Raw genomic sequence first — 17,618 nt, 5'->3', positions numbered from 1 at the left:
CTTGGGCCATCCTCCACTGCACTCCCAGGCCACAGCAAAGAGCTGGACTGGAAGAGGAGCAACCGGGACAGAATCCGGTGCCCCGACCAGGACTAGAACCCAGGGTGCCGGCGCCGCTAGGTGGAGGATTAGCCTAGTGAGCCGCGGCACCGGCCTAATTCTTTTAATTCTTAATTTTCCTTTGATTTGAAATGCAGGAGCCAAAAGGAGATCTTCCATCTGTTGGCTCACTCCTCAAACGCCTGCAATGGCTGGGACTGGGCCAGGCCAAAGCCAGGAGCCTGGAGCTCCCTCTCTATCTCCATAGCAACTGGAGTCACCACACCGAGGTCCTCCAGGGAGGTCGGGGGCTTCCCAAGCACCATCTTGACCACTCTGCCAAATGCCTGCCCCTGTCTGATTTTTTTTTTTTATTTTTTTTGACAGGCAGAGTGGACAGTGAGAGAGAGAGAGACAGAGAGAAAGGTCTTCCTTTTGCCGTTGGTTCACCCTCCAATGGCCACCGCGGCCAGCGCGCTGCGGCCGGCGCACCATGTTGATCTTTGCCTGGCAACTGTGGGGCATTTGGGCTGTGCAGCGACAGAAATGGCAGCCAGGGGAGCAGGGAGGGCAGCAGAGAGCCAACCCCGCGTCTGGGAAAGGCCTTCCCCAAGCCATGGCCCTGTGCCAGCAGACTGAGACACTGCAGATCCTGGGCAGAGGCCCCCAGCCCAGCCCCCTGGAGCAATGCCCTCCACGCCATCCTCTCCTGCACCGCCCGGCCCAGACACCAATCCGGCCTGCACGCCTCTGTGGTCTGCACAGCGGTACTGATTGCAAAAGGATTGCAACACCTCTGGTCCGCCACCACCCAGCCCCTTCCCTCGCATTGCTTTCCCTTCCCCATATCCCAGCTACTAAACGGGGCTCCAGTACCCCCACCCTCCCCCACCCTGGCCACATCTGTCCTGATTGGACGGTGTGCCCGATGTCCTGGCTGCTAGGTCGAGTATCTTCTGGGGACAGCTCTGGTCTGGTGGGAGATGGCAGCAGGGGACCCAGTGGCTGGTGCTGCGGGGTGGAGGGAGGGGTTTTATCCAGGTGAGCTCAGGGCTGGGTGCTCGTAGGACAGCAGCGATGACAAGGATGATGAAGATCATTTCTTGAGCACACACCACTCACTGTTTTCTTACACTTCCCCACACACTCACCCTAAACCGGACCAGTGCAGGAGCCTAGGGCCCTCCTCCCGCCCCTGCTCCCCCTGCCCACAGCCAGAGGGACCCTGTGAACCCAGAGTTGTGGCAGCGCCAGACTTCCAGTCCCCTCCCCTCCCGCACCAGCCACCCAGCGTCTGTCTCATGACAGTCCAATTTCCCCTTTCCTGAGCGCAGCCCCGGGGAGAGGCTGCCATGACGTGTGGGTGGGGGAGGGGTCTTACTAGCTCATCCCCAGCACTCTAACCTCAGGTTCCTCCTTCCTCCACCCCAGTTTGGGTTCCTGCTGGGGGGCTCAAAGACCCTGCCTCCTCTCTCCCTCTGGCCTCACTTTCTGCCACTTCCTCACCCTGCAGGGAAGCCCCCCACCTGCCGAGCCTAGAGCCCCTGCTTCTGTCTCGGGGCTGTGTGTTTCTACACCATCTTTCTCCTCCTTGCTGTTGTCTTCTTGTTGTTGTCACTCATCCTTTATTTTTCTTTCTCCTTAAGAATCAAAACTCTGTCTTTGGGTCCTGGGTTCCATTTCCGCCTTGGCAAGCACAAATGGGCATGATAAGAAGTGATTTAACACTTGGGATGGAGTGCCTGCATTAGGGCCACATGCAAATGGCTCCTTAAAAAATTTTATTTATTTGAAAGGCAGAGTTGGTGGGGGTAGGAAGAGAGGGAGAGAGAGAGAGAGAAAGATCTTCCATGCCCTGGCTCACTCCCCAAATGGCCACAACAGTCAGGGCTGGGCGAGGTGGAAGCCAGGAGCTTCTTCCGGGTCTCCCACGTGGATGGCAGGGCCATCCTCTGCTCCTTCCCCATGCGCGTTAGCAGGGAGCTGTGAACCAGTGCTCATATGGGAAGCCAGCGGTCACAGGTGCCATCTTTCCTAACAACCCAGAAAGGTGGAGCTCAGTGGCCCGAGCTCGTCCAGCCGTGGGGAGGCAGAGCTGGCTCCAGCCCTAGCCACTGACCCTCCTGTTGCCATGGCACCGACACCGGGCTGGGGATGCGGGTTGAGGATTGACACGGGCACCTGAGCTTGTCGTGTCCGGCACCGGGCTGTCTGGGCCCGATTCTTTCTGATGTTCTCTCTCTCTGTCCCTCCTCCTTCGCCACTGTCCCCTCCTCCTCTGCCACCGCCGGCCTCAGACTTCCTCCTTCGCTTGGTTGGACGCTACGCCTCATCCCGCTGGCCCTCGGACGGTGGTGTCCAGTCGTATGCTGGTGTCATGGGGGGCCTGGAAAGCTCCGGCAGGCTCCTGTTCCTGCCTCTCCTTCTGACCGTGGGGGGTGAGTTGGGGGCTTCTGCAGCTGTCTCCTGAGGATTGGGGGAAGGGGCAGGAAGCAGGGTGGAGTGAGTGAACCAAAGGGGGGGTTGGACTGGAGCAGGTTCTCAGCCCCCCCAAAGCCTGAGGGTCTTTGCTGAGCCGCAGCCCCCAAGATTCGGTTTCCTGTAGAAAGCAGGGGAGGAGACATCCGAGTTGTTGCAGCAAGACAAGGCCCTGTAGAGGTAAAACCCTTCCATGGCCCTGACGCCAGCCAGGCGCTGCTCCCCACCCCCACTCCCAGCCTCCAGACCTGCACTCCAGTCACAGCTCGCTGCCTCAGTTTACCTTCTTCTTCCCTCCTCAGGTCTCAGCCCTGTCCAGGCCCAGAGCGGTAGGTCTAGCCCTTACAATCCCTCTTCCTACCTCCCAAAGACTTCCCCCTCTCTGCCCCCTCCCCAATCTTCCAGGGCCTCCCTCTGCTGACGCCCACCCCCCAGTTCCCAACCCCACACTGACCTCCTCCCCACCCCCACCGTGTGCCGATTCTCAGAGTGCACCTGCTCCTCCCTGAGTGCGGGGGCGCTGGCGGGGATCGTGCTGGGGGACCTGGTGTTGACCCTGCTCATCGCCCTGGCTGTGTACTCGCTCGGCCGGCTGGTCCCTCGCGGCCGAGGGGCTGTGGACGGTGAGTGGGACAGGCAGGGGTGGCCTGGGGCGCTCTGAGCACTGGCCTGGTGGTGGTGGTGGTGTTCTTGGTGGGGCAGGCTAAGGGCCTGTTCACTGGCGTCAGAGGGGTGGTGATGGAGGCTGCAAGGTGAGGACAACAGAATGGTCCCAATTCACTGTCCTGCCTGTCTTTTGCACCCTGCGCCCCCGCAGTGACCCGGAAGCCGCGCATCACTGAGACGGAGTCACCTTATCAGGTAAGGAGCCAGGCCTCTTCCCCGAATCTCACTCCTGCCTAGCAGGTGTCTGCCCTGTGTACCCCACACGCCCTCCGGGGGACCCTTGAAGCCACTTTCTCCAAAGCTCCCCGTGCCTAGAAGGCCAATGGGGGCATCTGTCCAAAACCGCATTACCTGATCCACCCTGGCCTTGTGCTCAGCTGAACCCTCGCGGAGAGGACATCCAGCGACGGCTTTGCCTTGGTCAGGCAAGCTCAGGCCTTTGGAGCGGGCAGGCTCGAAATCGTCCTGGAAAATCCCTGGCCCCAGGACACCCTGATGTCTGAGAGCCACTCTCAGGAGGTTGTCATGCAGCCCTTGTTTGGGAACTCCGGAGAGGGGAGCCCTCCGATCCGGGGACTGTGTGTGTGTGTGTGTGTGTGTGTGGCGGGGGGGGGGGGGGGGGGCGGTGCTATGTCCCTTTAAGAAGCTGATAAAAACCAGAGACTTCAGAAAAGTCCACGCCAAGAATCACAGGTGCATATGATCTAGGGGCCGTGTCCGTGTCCTTGAACCCCTTCTTAGAAACTGTGGTGCGGACAGAGGCAGTGGCCGTGCCTCCGAGGCCTAAGCCAGCCTCCGAGACCCCGCCTGAGCAACGTGCACACACAGACTGGTCTTCCTATGGGATTTCAGGTTTCAGGGGTTCTGTGTGAGGCCGCCCCTTGCCCCATAGACTCCGCCCCAAAAAACCCCACTTGTGACCCCGCTCTGTGGAGGCAGGTGTGTGGTCTCACGTGGCCTGCCTGGCAGCTCTGCCTCACTTGTGAATACAGCTTCCTCCTAAGAATCTCAAGTTTGGCTCGGTAAGAGCCGGCGGGCCTCCGTGGGCTGGGAGTGAACTCAGGCTGTTCGGTGTGCCAGATGTGGGGCCCGGCAGCACAGCGCACCCCGCAGCTGGGGACACCGGCCAGAGTCAAATGAACAGACAGAAGTATGTTGGGACAAGTCACGAAGGAAGGAAAGCGAGCTGGTGAGACAGACTGGAGTGCAGGGGAGGGAACTAGAGACAAGGAAATTCACGAAGGAAGGAAAGGAGCTGGTGAGACAGTGACTGGAGTGCAGGGGAGGGAACTAGAGACAGGAAATTGAGAAACACTTCTCTGAGGATGTGACGTGAGCTGAGACTTGAAGCCGGGGAAGACTGAGGGAATAGCATGTGCAAAGGCCCCGGGGCCTGGGGAGAGGGGGAGGGGCATCCTGAATGGACTTGAATGCAGACCAGATCTCTGTCATGGCTATGATGCTGAAGCTGTGGGCCACTGGGAGAAGAGGGCCCGATTTTGTTTCGGGTTCATTAAGTGGGCCCGGTCCACTGATGGCCCCACCCCTTTAGGAGCTCCAGGGTCAGAGGTCAGATGTGTACAGCGACCTCAACACACAGAGGCAGTATTACAAATGAGCCCAAACCGCAACAGTCCACAATGGGACGCCTGGATCCAGTGCTTCCTGATGGCCACCCAGCGCCCCAGCGTGCCCTCCCTGACACCTCTCCCCTCTGTTGCTGCCAAATAAACACGGAGCACAAAACTGCTGTGGTGTGATGGTGGGGGCCTGGGGTGGGGGGAGGGGGCCACGCGGGGACCTGACCTACGTGGGCCTCGCGCCCGGACACAAGCTAAGCGGGAGGGCAGCTTTGGGAATCCTGAAATTCTTTGAGGAAGAATCAAACCAGAGGCATTTCAGTGGCTTTATTCCCATCGACAGCACAGAAAGGGCAGTGTCACGGGGCCGGGGTGAGAGGGCCAGAAGTCTAAGGTCGAAGTGACAGGAGGGTCAGCCCCGGCCCGGCATATTCATGTAGATTTTGCCATCCTCTGGGGGTAGGGAAGAGAGAGAGCTGAAGCCTGACCACCCACCAGCGCCCCACATCCCCACCCCTGGGGGCCAGGGCTTTCCTCAGGGGCTCCCCCAGGCACCTCCCCCAGGGCTTCCCCAGCACTGCCTCCAGGGCTTCCCCTGGAGTCCCATCCCTGGGACCCCCTCCCTAGGGACCCCGCCCACACTCCGGGCCCCGCCCCGCCCCTTCCCTGCCCTCACCTTGGGTGGGCCTGTGACGTGGGCGGGCGCACGCAAACACCACCCCCACAACCAGCAGCGACACGACGGCGTCAGCAGCCACAAGGCCCGCGAGGAGCGGCAGGGAGAGGGGCCCACATCCGGAACAGGAACCTGGAGGGGGGGGCCCCGAGACGAGGAGGGGGCTGAGGGGGCGTTCCGGATCCCCAGGGCTGTGCTTCGGCCACGGGGAGACAGGAAGTTCCCCGCGGGGGCGGGGGAGCGCGGATTCCCTGGAGTTGCTCTTGGGGAAGAAGGAGCCAGGGCACCCCAGGGCCCCCCGGGCTGCGGGCGGGCACGTGGGGTACTCCCAAGGAGAGGCGGGGAGTGAGGGCGGGAGGAGGAGGGAGGACGCCCACACCCATCTCCTTCAGAGGGACACTCAGCACCCCCGCTGCCCACACGCAGCCCAGCCTCACTTCCCATCCTGCCCCAGACACCGCCACACCTTCCTGAAGACCACCAGGCGCGCGACAGCCCCACCCCCAACCCCGCCTCCTTTGCATCTCCGGTAGGGCCCTGCCGTGAACACCACCCGCATGCTAAGACAAGGCCGGCCCCCAGCCTGGGGGGCAGGTGGGGGGCTCACTCTCAAGGTTACCCACACCTACACCGCGTGTGCTCGCCCCCTTTGCCTTTCACCAAGCCCTGTTCTTTCCCCCCAATCTAAAAGCTCCTGGTTGTGTTCTTACATGCGGGCGACAAGAACCTGCAGGTCCCTCCGAGCCCAGGCGGTGCTCTCCATCCCCACAACATAATGGGGGGGTCCCTGACCCTCTAACAGGGCCACTGACTCCCTGGGGCTTTGGTTACCCAGAGAGGGCTGTAGGTCCTCTGGAGCCTCTGATTTGGGAAAAGGAGAGGAGCTGGTGGCATGGAGAGAGCCGCTGCGTTGTGCGTGGAGCGCAGGCCAAGCGTTAGGGACCGAAGCCGCACACCTGATGCGCCAGGGCCAAAGGGAGGGAGGGCTGTCTCACCTGGGGGCGTCTGAGCTGCTGCCACTGTAGAGAGACAGAGCAGGTGGATGAGGGGGGGAGGGAGACCCTCAAAGCAGGGTGCAGGGAAGGTCCCTGAGATGTCTTCTGGGTCCCGGGGGGTCGAATGGGACAGGGGTGCCGAGTGGGAAGAGGAGCACCCAGCCACAGAACAGCGGCAGCGGCTCAGAGACCCGGCAACGGGGGGGGGGGGGATGAACAGGCAGCTCCCACTCATCCCCAGTCCCCCCGCACCCCCCCCCAGCCTCCCAACTCCACCGGGACCCAGACCCAGAAACTGAACGGGGTCTTTAGGAAAGGAAGGGCCCGCCCTTAGCACCCCGCTGTTCAGATGTCACTTAAGACACCTGCTGCCCCATCCCCACCCCCCAAACCGCTGTCTTCACCTGGGAGGAAAAGCAGGAGCAGGATGTGGCCTGGAGGGACCATGGTGGGCTGGGGGCGGACGGGGCCTGGCCAAGACCTGTGTCCAGAGAGGTCTGGAGGAGCTGAGAGGGAGCTGAGAGGTAGCGGATGTCACCCTGCTGGCACCAAGGCCACCCACTTCCTGTGTGTTTATCTGGGGTGTCCTTGTGACCGCCTTTGGGGAACAAGCTGGGGGGAGGGGAGGGGAGATGAGGAGGCCGATAGGACCAGCCAGGTGGGAGTGCAGATGGGCCAGGAGGTGGGTGCTAGGGAGGTTCTGGAACTATCCTGAAGGCGGAGCTGATGGGGTGGATGTGGCCAGAACTGAGAGAGCCCTCCGGCAGGAGCCAGCCTTCGGGCCCCAGCACAGAGGGGCGCCCACTGACCCAGGGACCGGGCACCCAGCAGAGTGCTCCCTTGAATGAATCCATGAAGCCTACCCTCTGAGATGTGAGAAAGGGAGTGATTCCAGCCCACCCAGTACTCAGATACAGAACTGTCCTCTTCTTAAAAAAAAAAAAAAAAAGGAGATAATTAACAAAATTTAAATTCATTTTATTCATTTTTACTTATTTGAAAGGCAGAGAGAGAGAGAGATCACTTCCATCCCTGGCTCACTCCTTTGCCCACAACAGCCCAGGCTGCGTCAGTCGGGAGGCAGAAGCTGGGAGCCCAGTTGGGGTCTCCCATATGGATGGCGGGGACCCAAGGACCTGAGCCTGCTGCCTCCCGCGGTGCGTGTTAGCAGGAAGCTGGAGCCAGTGACTCAAACGCAGATGTGATGCCACGCGACCCCTTAACGGGCAGAAGGCCAGCCCCAGGTACAGGGTGTCCGGACTCCCAGCCCCTCCCCGCCTAGGGCCCTGGAGTTAAGACCAGCAGCCCCCTCCCCCTACGTACACACTCAAGAAGCCAGGGACGCCGTCCCCGCCTCCTCCCCGGAGACCCAAGAGTCAGCAGCTCCTCCTCGCTAGGTTTGCTGGAGCGAGACGCGGGGACTCCCGGGCCTGTGGGCGGAGCCTTGCCGGGTCGGGGCGGAGCCCAAACTCCAATTTAAAAACGCGCGGGGGAACCCTGCTAAAGCTTGGGGACCCGGCGGCGGCTCCGCGGGACAACAGCGAGGCTGGCGCAGCGCCGAGGCCGCGGCCCTGGGGGCCCGCCATCCGCGCCACGGAATCCCCGAGGTAAGGAGCGAGGGCCGGGGAGGCGCGCTCAGCTCCGCTAGGAGCGAGGGGCTGGGGGCCGCACTCTCCAGTCCCCGAGAGACCGAACTGGAGCTTCGAGGCCCAGGTCCTGAGAGCGAGGGTGCCGGCGTTTGGAGGGACAGAGGCCGGGACTCTTGGGTCGCGACGCAGAGCGGCTGGGATTCTGGACTCCGAGTCCTTGGGGACGCAGGGAACTGGGGATCCGGAATCCTGGGTCCCAAGGGTGAAAGGCCTGGGGGGGAGAGGGTTCAGACCTCTAGTTCGGACCCTTGGGGGGAGGGGGCTGGGGACCCAGACCCCGTCCCATAGAAGGCCTGATTCGGTCTTTGGGGGTGTGGTTTCAAACCGGCCACTAGTATCGATTGGAAGCTTAGGCTCCTGGCCTTGGGGTTCCCGCTGGCCGTGACCTTGGTCCAGCCCCGGGTTTCCCGCATCGCCCCCGGACCAGGGTCCCCGGGCTGGGCAGGAATTCCCCACGTGCGGGGATTCCACCAGGGCCACGCTTGGCCGCGCGCCCCGCCTCGGAGCAGGACACCTGCCGCCGGGCGCTGGGAGGGGAAGGGGAGACGGAAGATTCCCTTGCGTGTGCGCCGTGACGTCGGTGCGTCGCGGCTGGGTGTTTCCGAGTCGGCCCTCGACAGCTTAACCCTTCCTTCGCCGGAACCTCGGCTCGGAAGGTTGAGGCTTGAGGGTCTGAGAGCTTCCTGAGGGCTGGGAAGAAGGGAGTTTGGGGACCGGAACGTCAGGGGGCTGAGGGCCCGAGCTCGGGGGGCCTGGGGAATTGGATGCCGGGCTCTGGGACCGCCGCGTCTGCGGGGTGGGGCCCTGGACCCCCAGACACCTGGAGTGCTGGGGGCTGTTGCCTTGTGGGAGAGGGATCGAGGAGGGCTCGGAGCCCTGGCTTCCGATGGGGGGGGGGGGGATAGGAGGTTTGCCCCTAGAGCACAGGGATAGTGGCAACCCGGAGAGAAGTCTCCAGGGAGCGATGCCCGGAGCCTCCGAACTGGGCGGTCTGGGGTGGGATTTTTTACGGAAGCGAGGGGAGCTGCAGAGGGGTGCCCTCCTCCCCCTTCCTCAGTTTCCACTACGCTGGTGGAAAGTTGGGTCGGAGGGACAGTGCGGAGCAAAGAGAAGGAAAAGGCGGGGGCGGGCGCCGCACACAGAATCTGCTGCTGGCTTTGGACTTCCTTCTCGGCGGCACAATGTGCCAGTTTTTCCGCGCGGGAGGGCGAGGAGGAGGCACCCACACTCACTTCCCCCGCGCGATTGGTGACTTAAGGACCCCCTGACGACTTCCTCTCCTCCTCCCCCGCTCAGTGAGCCGGAATGAACGCAGCCACTGCCCGACACAGACGGTGAAGAAGCTCCTGGAAGAACAGAGGCGCCGCCAGCAGCAGCCAGATGCTGGTGGGGTCCCGGTGAGGCCCGGGAGCCCTGGGAACGGGAGCGCTCAGGGGCCCGGGAGCTGTCCCACAGGGATTTAGTGCCTTGCTGGGTGGGCCCTTGGGACTTAGAGACTTGCGGTCCTGACTGGCAGGTTGCGAACAGAGGCGGAGGAATCTGCCATCTGCCGGATGAACTGACTCGGATGAACTGCTTCTACCTTTACAGGGACAGTTCCCACCTCCCCAGTCCCAGCTGCAGCCCCAGCCCCCGCCCCCGCCCCTGATCCCATCTGTGAATGAGGTGGAACCTGGTAAGTTGGGGAGAGCAAGCCCCTGGTTCCCCCAGTGCCCAGCCACAACTGTTAGGACTTGGGGTGGGGGGCTTGGAGGCCCTCGTTCATGCTGGGACTCAGCTGGCCCTCCCAGATTCCCTGGGGACCACAGGCTATGCCCCAGCCCTCCAGGGCCCCAGGCTGCCCAAGAGTTCAGAGACCCCATCAGTCAGTCTGGCAGGAGTCCAGGTGCCAGCTGCTTGGTGTGCCAGGTTCTAGACCCCAGCCCTGGCTGTGAATTCTCCAGCTGTGGTAACCAGGCCTGTCCCTGCCCCCCCGTGCCCACTTCCTAGGACACCAGGACACCGTGGGCTCTGGCCTTGGCAACCTGGCTCCCGTCGCTGGCTTTCCAGACTGGGACTCCAGCATGCACACTGCCTATCCAGACAGTGCCTTCTCTTACCCCATGTGTCCTGCGGAAGCTACCCTCACGCCTGATTTCCACCTATCCTTGGACCAAGGGCGGTCGTGCCCATTTTCCCTGGGGATGGAGGTGAGACACAGGGTGGGGACAGCAGGCTGAGGGGCTCCGAGAAGTTTTGAGTTGTGAGATGTCTGGGGCTGGATGAAGATCCCCTTCCTCAAATGTTCAGGGTCACTTGGCACAGATGGGACACCTGGCCACTTGACCAGGGCGTGTGCATGTGTGTGTGTGTGCTGCGTGGTTAGGGCTGGGGGTTCTCGGCTGACTGCTCTCCCCATCATCACCTGTACCCTGCAGGACTCCCTGGACAGCACTCGGCTGTATGCAGAGCCTTCCATACCACAGCCAGCATCCTGGAGAGTTTCGGGACTCCCCCCGGGACCCCCACCTTTGCCCGCTTCTACTGGGCCGTCCCTGGACACAGCGCGAGCTCACATGCTGGCTTTAGGGCCTCAACAGCTGCTGGCCCAGGATGAAGAGGGGGACACGTGAGTATGGGGGAAACGGGGTGCCCTGCAGGCTCCTCGCTCAGCCGAGGGGCTGTTCTCACTGCTGCCCCCACCTGTCCTCAGGCTCCTGCACCTGTTTGCAGCCCGGGGCCTGCGCTGGGCAGCATACGCCGCAGCCGAGGTGCTCCAGGCCTACAGGCAGCTGGACGTTCGTGAGCATAAGGGCAAGGTGAGGCCTGGAGTCCTGGAGGAGAGGGGAATGGTACTCCTGGTTCCTGGCCCTGAGGGCGCTGGCAACTGGGATCCCTCGCTTTGAGAGGGGAGGCTTCAGGGCGCCCAGACTAACTCGTCTGTGACCCTGTAGACCCCTCTGCTGGTGGCTGCCGCCGCCAACCAGCCCCTGATTGTGGAGGATCTGCTGAGCCTGGGAGCAGAGCCGAATGCCACCGACCATCAGGGACGTTCCATCTTGCACGTGGCTGCCACCTATGGACTGCCGGGAGTGCTCTCGGTACGGCCAGCTGGCAGCGGGCTGGGGGTGGGGGGGAGGCTCGGGTAGACCAGTTGCCCAGATCCTGGCTTCTAGAGCTGGGAGGCCTGGGGAGACCCCTTTGTAATAGCACCCTGTCTTCTCCCCACCATCAGGCTGTGTTTAACTCAGGGGTCCAGGTTGACCTGGAAGCCAGAGACTTTGAAGGTAAGGTGAACATGGGCAGGACTGGTGGGGCAGGTGGGGCAGGGTGGGGCAGGTGCTCCAGTATAGCTCCCTCACTCTCTCTGTTCTGCAGGACTCACTCCCCTCCACACAGCTATCCTGGCCTTCAATGTCGCCATGTGCCCACCCAACCTCTGTCCCCAGGGGCTGAGTACCCAAGCCCGAGACAGGCTGGCTTGCGTTCAGATGTTGCTGCACGTGGGTGCTGACCACACCAGCCAGGTGAGCTGGGCTGTGGGTGGCGGGCCCATGGGTGGGCGTATAGGATGGGGCCACTGACCTTGCCTCTTCCTAGCTGTGTGACCCCCATCGTGTTCCATCACTTCTCTGTGCCCTGATGTCAAGCTGGCAATGAGGTTACTGATCTTAGCTTACATGTGAGGCCCCGAGTCATGGATTCTCACAAACACCGTGTAAGGCAGGGATTCTTACTACTTTCTGTATTCTGCTGGTTTGGAAACAGGTACAGGGAGTCAGAAATTTTCTTTTTAAGGATTTATTTATTTAGTTGAAAGTCAGAGTTAGAGAGAGAGATCTTCCATCTGATGGTTCACTCCACAAATGGCCATAACGGTCAGGACTGGGCCAGGCCAAAGTCAGGAGCCTGGGCCTCCCTCCAGACCTCCCAGGTGGGTGACAGGAACGCAAGCACTTGGGCCACCTCCCACTACCTTCCCAGGTGCTTTAGCAGGGAGCTGATTTGAAAACGGAACAGCTGGGACTGGAACCGGTGTTCCGATATGGGGTGCCAGCATTGCAAATGGCAGATTAGCCCACTGCGCCACAGTGCCGGCCCCCAGAACGCTTATAAACTGTGAGTGTCAGAGAGGGGATTAGAACCCAGGAAGTCCGGGCCTAGAACCTGGCTCATGATTAGTGAAGTTCTCTTCACAGGCCGCCCCACAGAATCAAATGTCCACCACGTTGTGTGATGGGACGATCTTAAGCTGATGTTTGTAATGTTGCATTTTACTTCCTATTTTTTGGTTTTAAAATGTTCTGATGCTCCTGCCTCATTCCCTTGTATTAAATACCCTGTAATATAAGAGACAGAAACCATCCATTTCATTAAACATCTGTGCCTTTAAAAGATAACTCTTCTGAAAAAAAAAAGATAACTCTTCTAACCCCAGTTGCACTGTAAAAGCTTAATGATAATCTCAAATATCCTGGCTGTGCTTTGGCTTGGAAGCGACAATTTATTTTTTCATTAAAAAAAAAATCAGGATCTGAATACAGCTCCTCCATCTCTTTGTTTTCTCTCCGTAGTTTATCTGGTGAGCAAACTAGGTTGTTCTGCCACTCCCCACGCATTAAAGTGTTCGTGTTCGTTATTATTCCAGACTGCATAAAGGCACATAATGAAGTTTCATTTTAGAAAATGTCTTTTCTTTCTTCTAAGATACAAAGACAACAGCTCGCCAGCCCTGGGTGTAGTCTTAGAGCTGCGACTCCTGTTCTTGTAAACAGGGTGCGTTCAGTGTGTTAAAAATAGAAAGTGCCAGCCGGGAGAGCTCCTTCGAGCCTCAAAGACACTTGGGTAGGAGAATCCTGCCGGTGAATGTACACTTCTGTGAGCCGTCCCTCCCCTCCCGCAGGAGATCAAGAGCAACAAGACAGTTCTGCACTTGGCCGTGCAGGCCGCCAACCCTACCCTGGTTCAGCTGCTGCTGGAGCTGCCACGGGGAGACCTGCGGGCCTTTGTCAACATGAAGGTGGGGGCCCAGGCTGGGACCTGCAGATCGGGCGAGAGCCGCCAGGGAGGGATAGCGGGATGCAGAGGGGGCGGTGGAGGCAGGCAGAGTGTAGGACAGACAGGGAGGGTGCAGGGGCCGTGTGGGATGGGGCCTGGGGAAGTGTAAGGTGCCCAGGCCAGCGGGGTCCACATCCTTACCACCTTTCCCTCGCTGTTCCAGGCCCACGGGAACACAGCCCTCCACATGGCGGCTGCCCTGCCCCCTGGGCCGCCCCAGGAGGCCATCGTGCGGCACCTGCTGGCAGCGGGGGCAGACCCCACACTTCGCAACCTGGAGAACGAGCAGCCTGTCCACCTGCTGCGGCCCGGGCCGGGCCCCGAGGGGGTGAGCACTGAGCCTGACCACTGCCCCCACCCCCAGTCCCGCCTTTAGAGGGTGCCTTCTAATCCCAAAAGGTGACCTCCACCCCACCCAACCCCGGCCTCCAGTATGACCTTTGACCTCAGTGTCAGGTTCTATACCTCAGGAGAGCGACTCTGACCCTGACCTCAAAGTGGGACCTGTACTTGACCCCAAGGTGTAACCTCTGATCCCCTGGAACACAAGGTCCAAATCTCAAATATGGCTTTTGAGTCCTTGGGGACCCCGAGAGAGCAGCCCCTTCCCCTCCACCCCCAGTTCTGGCTCCCGGCCCTCTCTGGGAGTGTTACGTCAGCCTTTCACCTCCAACGCCAAGTCTTGAGTCTGGCCCTCTGGCCTTCGAACCCAGCCGACCCCTCTGGGCTTCTCCCCGACCCCTTCCTCCCCAGCATCTCACTCTGCCTCGCTTGTCCACAGCTCCGGCAGCTGTTGAAGAGGAGCCGTGTGGCGCCCCCAGGCCTGTCCTCTTAGGACTCAAACCCAGAACCTGGACTGATTTTCCAGTCCCCACCGTCCTGTGGGACAGCCAGCGTATGCGAATGATGCAAATCCGTGATAATGTATGTGCAGTGTCCTGCCATTGGGGTCTTACATTAAAACCCTGAAGTGGCTGCTGGGGGGGTTGAGCAGTCCCCAATATTTGGGGGTGGTGTGATGCCCCTCCCCCACCCACAAGGTGCCTTCTTGATGATTTCTGTGAAATCGAGGCCCCTTGATTGTTTCTGTGAAACACCCCGAGCCCCTGTTGCTTTACCCACCGGGATTTTTTTTTTGGGGGGATCATCTCCCCTGACTGAGGTCTTTATACCTGGAAATTTAGATGAAATGTGCCCTACGTAGTACTCGGGGCATCCCTACATCATCCCAGGGTCAGGCCCCCTGACCCCTGCCTGAAACTCCCCATTAAACTCGGTTTGGACTAGAACTGCCGTGCTGTGATCTTTCCTGGGCCGCTGGTGCCGGGGAGTAGCTGTGGTGGTGCCGGGGAGTGGCTGTGGTGCCCTGTGGCAGGCTCAGGTTTGGATGAACGTTGTTGCCTGGGTGGAACACATAGCAGACACCGTGGGTGCCAAGCCCACATCCCGTCACCCTCACCCTGTACCCACGTGGTGGCTCGCCAGTGTTTACTGGGAGCATTTTCAGACACTGCCCCTCTCTCTGCTCTGCGTATGAGCACGGCAAGTCTCGATCCAGGGAGTTCGTGCCCGCTTCTTATGCCAGCAGCCTTCAACCATGGCTGATAGGAGATGGCTTCTGAATGCACCCGGTTCCCGCTGTCCCCGTAGGAGTCACTCGGACATGAGTGTTCAACTCGGGCTCCCCGCGTGCTCACAACACACTGCAGCTCCAGGTCCTAGGGTTCAGGCTTGATACCATTCCTTACCATCTCTGTGTCTCTTCTCACCTCCCCTGCCGGCGTTCTCCATCCCTTCCAAATAAACTTGTTCTCAAATCCTCAGGCCTCAGTGCCTGCCTCTGGAGTGATCCACAATGCTCCCAACTTGTACTGGTCCCACGGCCTCTGCTGTTTCCTCCGCCACACTCTAATCACCCAAAGGGCCCCCACCCTGAAATCCCTGGGACCATCTGCTCAGAGCCTCTTGGTGACAGCAAACTAAGTGAATATGAGGGTGCTTGAAAATGGTTGTGGAAAATTAGAATTAAACGATGAAGTTTATTTTGGTGTAAAAAAGTAAAAATCCATGCATACATTTTCCCGTGATGCATTTTCTTAAAGATTAATTTGAAAGAGAGAGTGGCAGAGAGATGGTCCAACCACTGGTTCACTCCCCAAATGGTGGCAGTTGATGGGACTGGGCCAGGCCAAAGCCAGGAATCAGGAGCTCCATCCAGGTCTCCTGCATGAGTGCAGGGGCCCAAGACCTTGAGCCGTCCTCTGCTGCTTTCCCAGGTGAGTTAGCAGGGAGCTGGATTGGGAGTAAGCGAGACTCGGACAGGTGCCACATGGGATGCTGGTGTTGTAAGCAGCGGCTTAGCCCGTTGTGCCACACATTTGCCCCACATCATGCACATTTCCTGTGAACTCTTGGAAGACCTCTTGAATAGGCACACTTCAGGGCATTTGCCAGTGTCTACACCCCAAAACTTAGGGGTTAGAGCAACCGCTTTGGGGACCAGGCATGTAGTCTAGCGGTTAAGGTACCCTTGTCCCACATCAGAATACCTGGGTTTGATGCCTGCCTCCAGCTCCGGACTCCAGTTTCCTGCCGATGTGGACCCTGGGAGACGAGGTGATGGCTCCAGTACTTGGGCTCCTGCCACCCTCATGGAAGACCTGGGTTGCATTCCCAGTTCCTCCCAGCTCTGGCCCCAGCCCCATCCAGCCTTGGCCAGTGTAGGCATTTGGGGAAAGAACCAGCCAATGGGAGTGCTCTCACCTTCTCTTCCCTCTGCCCCCACCCTCCTCCCTCTGTCTCTCAAATGAATAAAAATGTAAGAAAGCTTATCTGTTTCTGATTCTGCAAACTGGGCTCAGCTGGCAGTTCTGCCATCTTGCTTTCGCTGCTCACGTGGCTGCAGGTGCGAATTCCAAGACAACTTCTGACAGCTCAGCTGAGATGCCTGGAACTGTGGGGGCAGGGGAGCATCCCCAGGGTGAAGGTTAGTCCAGTTCTGGTGTCTGGGAGGTCCTTAAGTCACTGGAGGCATGCCCTTGGGAGTGCCTCTTGCCAGAGGGCCGGTTGTGTAAGCCCAAGTGGAGCCCAGCTGCTCTCTGCTTCCTGGCCCACTGTATGACCCTTCTTCTGCCCACATCCCGAGCTCCCTCTCGCTGTGAGCTCCTTGGCACCACCTCGGGACTTCCCCAGCAAGAGCTCCTTCAGGGGATGCCAAGCATATGGGGCCACCTGACCTTGGACTGTGAACCCCCAAAACTGTAAGCCAAAGTAAACCTCTTCTCCTTGTAAAGTTAGCGTCTCTTGGGTATTTCATTGTAGTCACGAAAAGCTGATTAACACACCATGTGGCAAAATCACATGACCAAGCCCAGAGTCGGTGTGGAGGCGCTCTCCAAGGGCACGGTTGTTGGGCAGCAGAGTTATCAGGGATGCCAGTGTGAAGCTTCCTATATCAACTACCGTGTGCCAGCATGGGTGTTCCTACAGCGCTGACACAGTGACAGCTGGTCCATGGAGTTCGTGGGCATGTACTGTATGTCATTGATTCTAAGGAGAATGTACTTGAAACCCATCACACAACTGTGTGACACAATCTAATATTTACTTTGTTATTATTGTCTTATTACCATGCATGGCATCTCAGATTTCGTTGACATAAGATGGATATATTGGGCCAGCACTGTGGTGTAGCAGGTTAAGCTGCCATCTGCGGGGCCAGCATCCTATATGGGCACTGGTTCAAGCCCCAGCTGCTCTGCTTCTGATCCAGCTGCTTGCTAATGCACCTGGGAAAGCAGCAGAAGATAGTCCAAGTGCTTGGGCCCCTGAACCCACGTAGAAGACTCGGAAGAAACTCCTGGCTCCGGATCAGCGCAGCTCTGTCTGTTGTGGCCATTTGGGGAGTGAACCAGCGGATGGAAAGATTCCCTCTCTCTCTCTCTCTCTCTCTCTCTCTCTCTCTCTAACTCTGCCTGTCAAATAAATAAATAAATAAAATCTTTTTTAAAGAGTTAGAGAGAGAGAGAGAGAGAAAGGTCTTCCTTCCATTAGTTCACTCCCCAAGTGGCTGCAATGGCCAAAGCTGTGCCGATCTGAAGCCAGGAGCCAGGAGCTTCCTCCAGGTCTCCCATGTGGGTGCAAGGGCCCAAGCACTTGGGTCATCCTCCACTGCTTTCTTAGGCCACAGCAGAGAGCTGGACTGGAAGAGGAGCAGCCGGGGCTATAACCGGCGCCACAGGTGGAGGATTAACTTAGTGTGCCACGGCGCTGGCCCCATAAATCTTTTTTAAAAAATTTAAAAAGATGTATATCTGGAGCCAGCAGTGTGGCACAATAGATTAAGCCACCATCTGCAGCACTGGCATCACATATGGGTGTGGGTTCAAGTCCCAGCTGCTCCACTTCCAATCCAGTTCCTTGCTAATGTTCCTAGAGAAGCAGTGGGGGCTGACCCAAGTCCTTGGGCCCCTACACCCGTGTGTGAGACCTGGATGAA

The 17,618-nt window shown here is 59.3% G+C and overlaps 3 protein-coding genes across 8 annotated transcripts; 2 read left to right on the top strand and 1 right to left on the bottom strand.

The window, feature by feature from the left end:
- Positions 1-1,459: 1,459 nt before the first annotated feature.
- TYROBP (transmembrane immune signaling adaptor TYROBP) lies at positions 1,460-4,929 on the top strand. The gene is made up of 5 exons (XM_008249547.5): positions 1,460-2,477; positions 2,820-2,846; positions 3,006-3,140; positions 3,335-3,378; positions 4,736-4,929. Exons 1-5 carry the CDS (start codon positions 2,270-2,272, stop codon positions 4,799-4,801), a joined length of 480 nt encoding a protein of 159 aa, XP_008247769.2. The 5' UTR covers positions 1,460-2,269; the 3' UTR covers positions 4,802-4,929.
- Positions 4,930-5,075: 146 nt separating this feature from the next.
- HCST (hematopoietic cell signal transducer) lies at positions 5,076-6,996 on the bottom strand. 2 transcript variants are annotated; one of them, XM_002722226.6, is made up of 4 exons: positions 6,839-6,996; positions 6,435-6,458; positions 5,440-5,571; positions 5,076-5,216 (listed from the first exon to the last, which is right to left on the bottom strand). In XM_002722226.6, exons 1-4 carry the CDS (start codon positions 6,879-6,881, stop codon positions 5,176-5,178), a joined length of 240 nt encoding a protein of 79 aa, XP_002722272.1. In that variant the 5' UTR covers positions 6,882-6,996; the 3' UTR covers positions 5,076-5,175. The 2 variants fall into 2 exon arrangements, with proteins under 2 accessions (XP_002722272.1, XP_089175572.1); XM_089319446.1 differs by lacking the exon at positions 6,435-6,458.
- Positions 6,997-7,908: 912 nt separating this feature from the next.
- On the top strand, positions 7,909-14,409 carry NFKBID (NFKB inhibitor delta). Of its 5 annotated transcripts, none has more exons than XM_089319443.1 (12): positions 7,909-8,041; positions 9,380-9,480; positions 9,674-9,758; positions 10,073-10,272; positions 10,501-10,691; positions 10,776-10,881; positions 11,017-11,163; positions 11,298-11,349; positions 11,441-11,589; positions 12,966-13,082; positions 13,284-13,448; positions 13,902-14,409. In XM_089319443.1, the coding sequence occupies exons 4-12, from the start codon at positions 10,147-10,149 to the stop codon at positions 13,953-13,955; spliced, it is 1,107 nt and encodes a 368-aa protein (XP_089175569.1). In that variant the 5' UTR covers positions 7,909-8,041; positions 9,380-9,480; positions 9,674-9,758; positions 10,073-10,146; the 3' UTR covers positions 13,956-14,409. The 5 variants fall into 5 exon arrangements, with proteins under 5 accessions (XP_089175569.1, XP_089175570.1, XP_069918577.1 ...); XM_089319444.1 differs by having other exon boundaries at positions 9,600-9,758; XM_089319445.1 differs by lacking the exon at positions 7,909-8,041 and adding an exon at positions 8,683-8,739.
- Positions 14,410-17,618: the final 3,209 nt, after the last annotated feature.

Source organism: Oryctolagus cuniculus, chromosome 18 (genome assembly GCF_051225735.1).
Source record: "Oryctolagus cuniculus isolate XC-2025 breed Fujian yellow rabbit chromosome 18, ASM5122573v1, whole genome shotgun sequence".
Classification (NCBI taxonomy): Eukaryota; Metazoa; Chordata; class Mammalia; order Lagomorpha; family Leporidae; genus Oryctolagus; species Oryctolagus cuniculus.
This window is presented reverse-complemented; position numbering and strand designations above follow the sequence as displayed.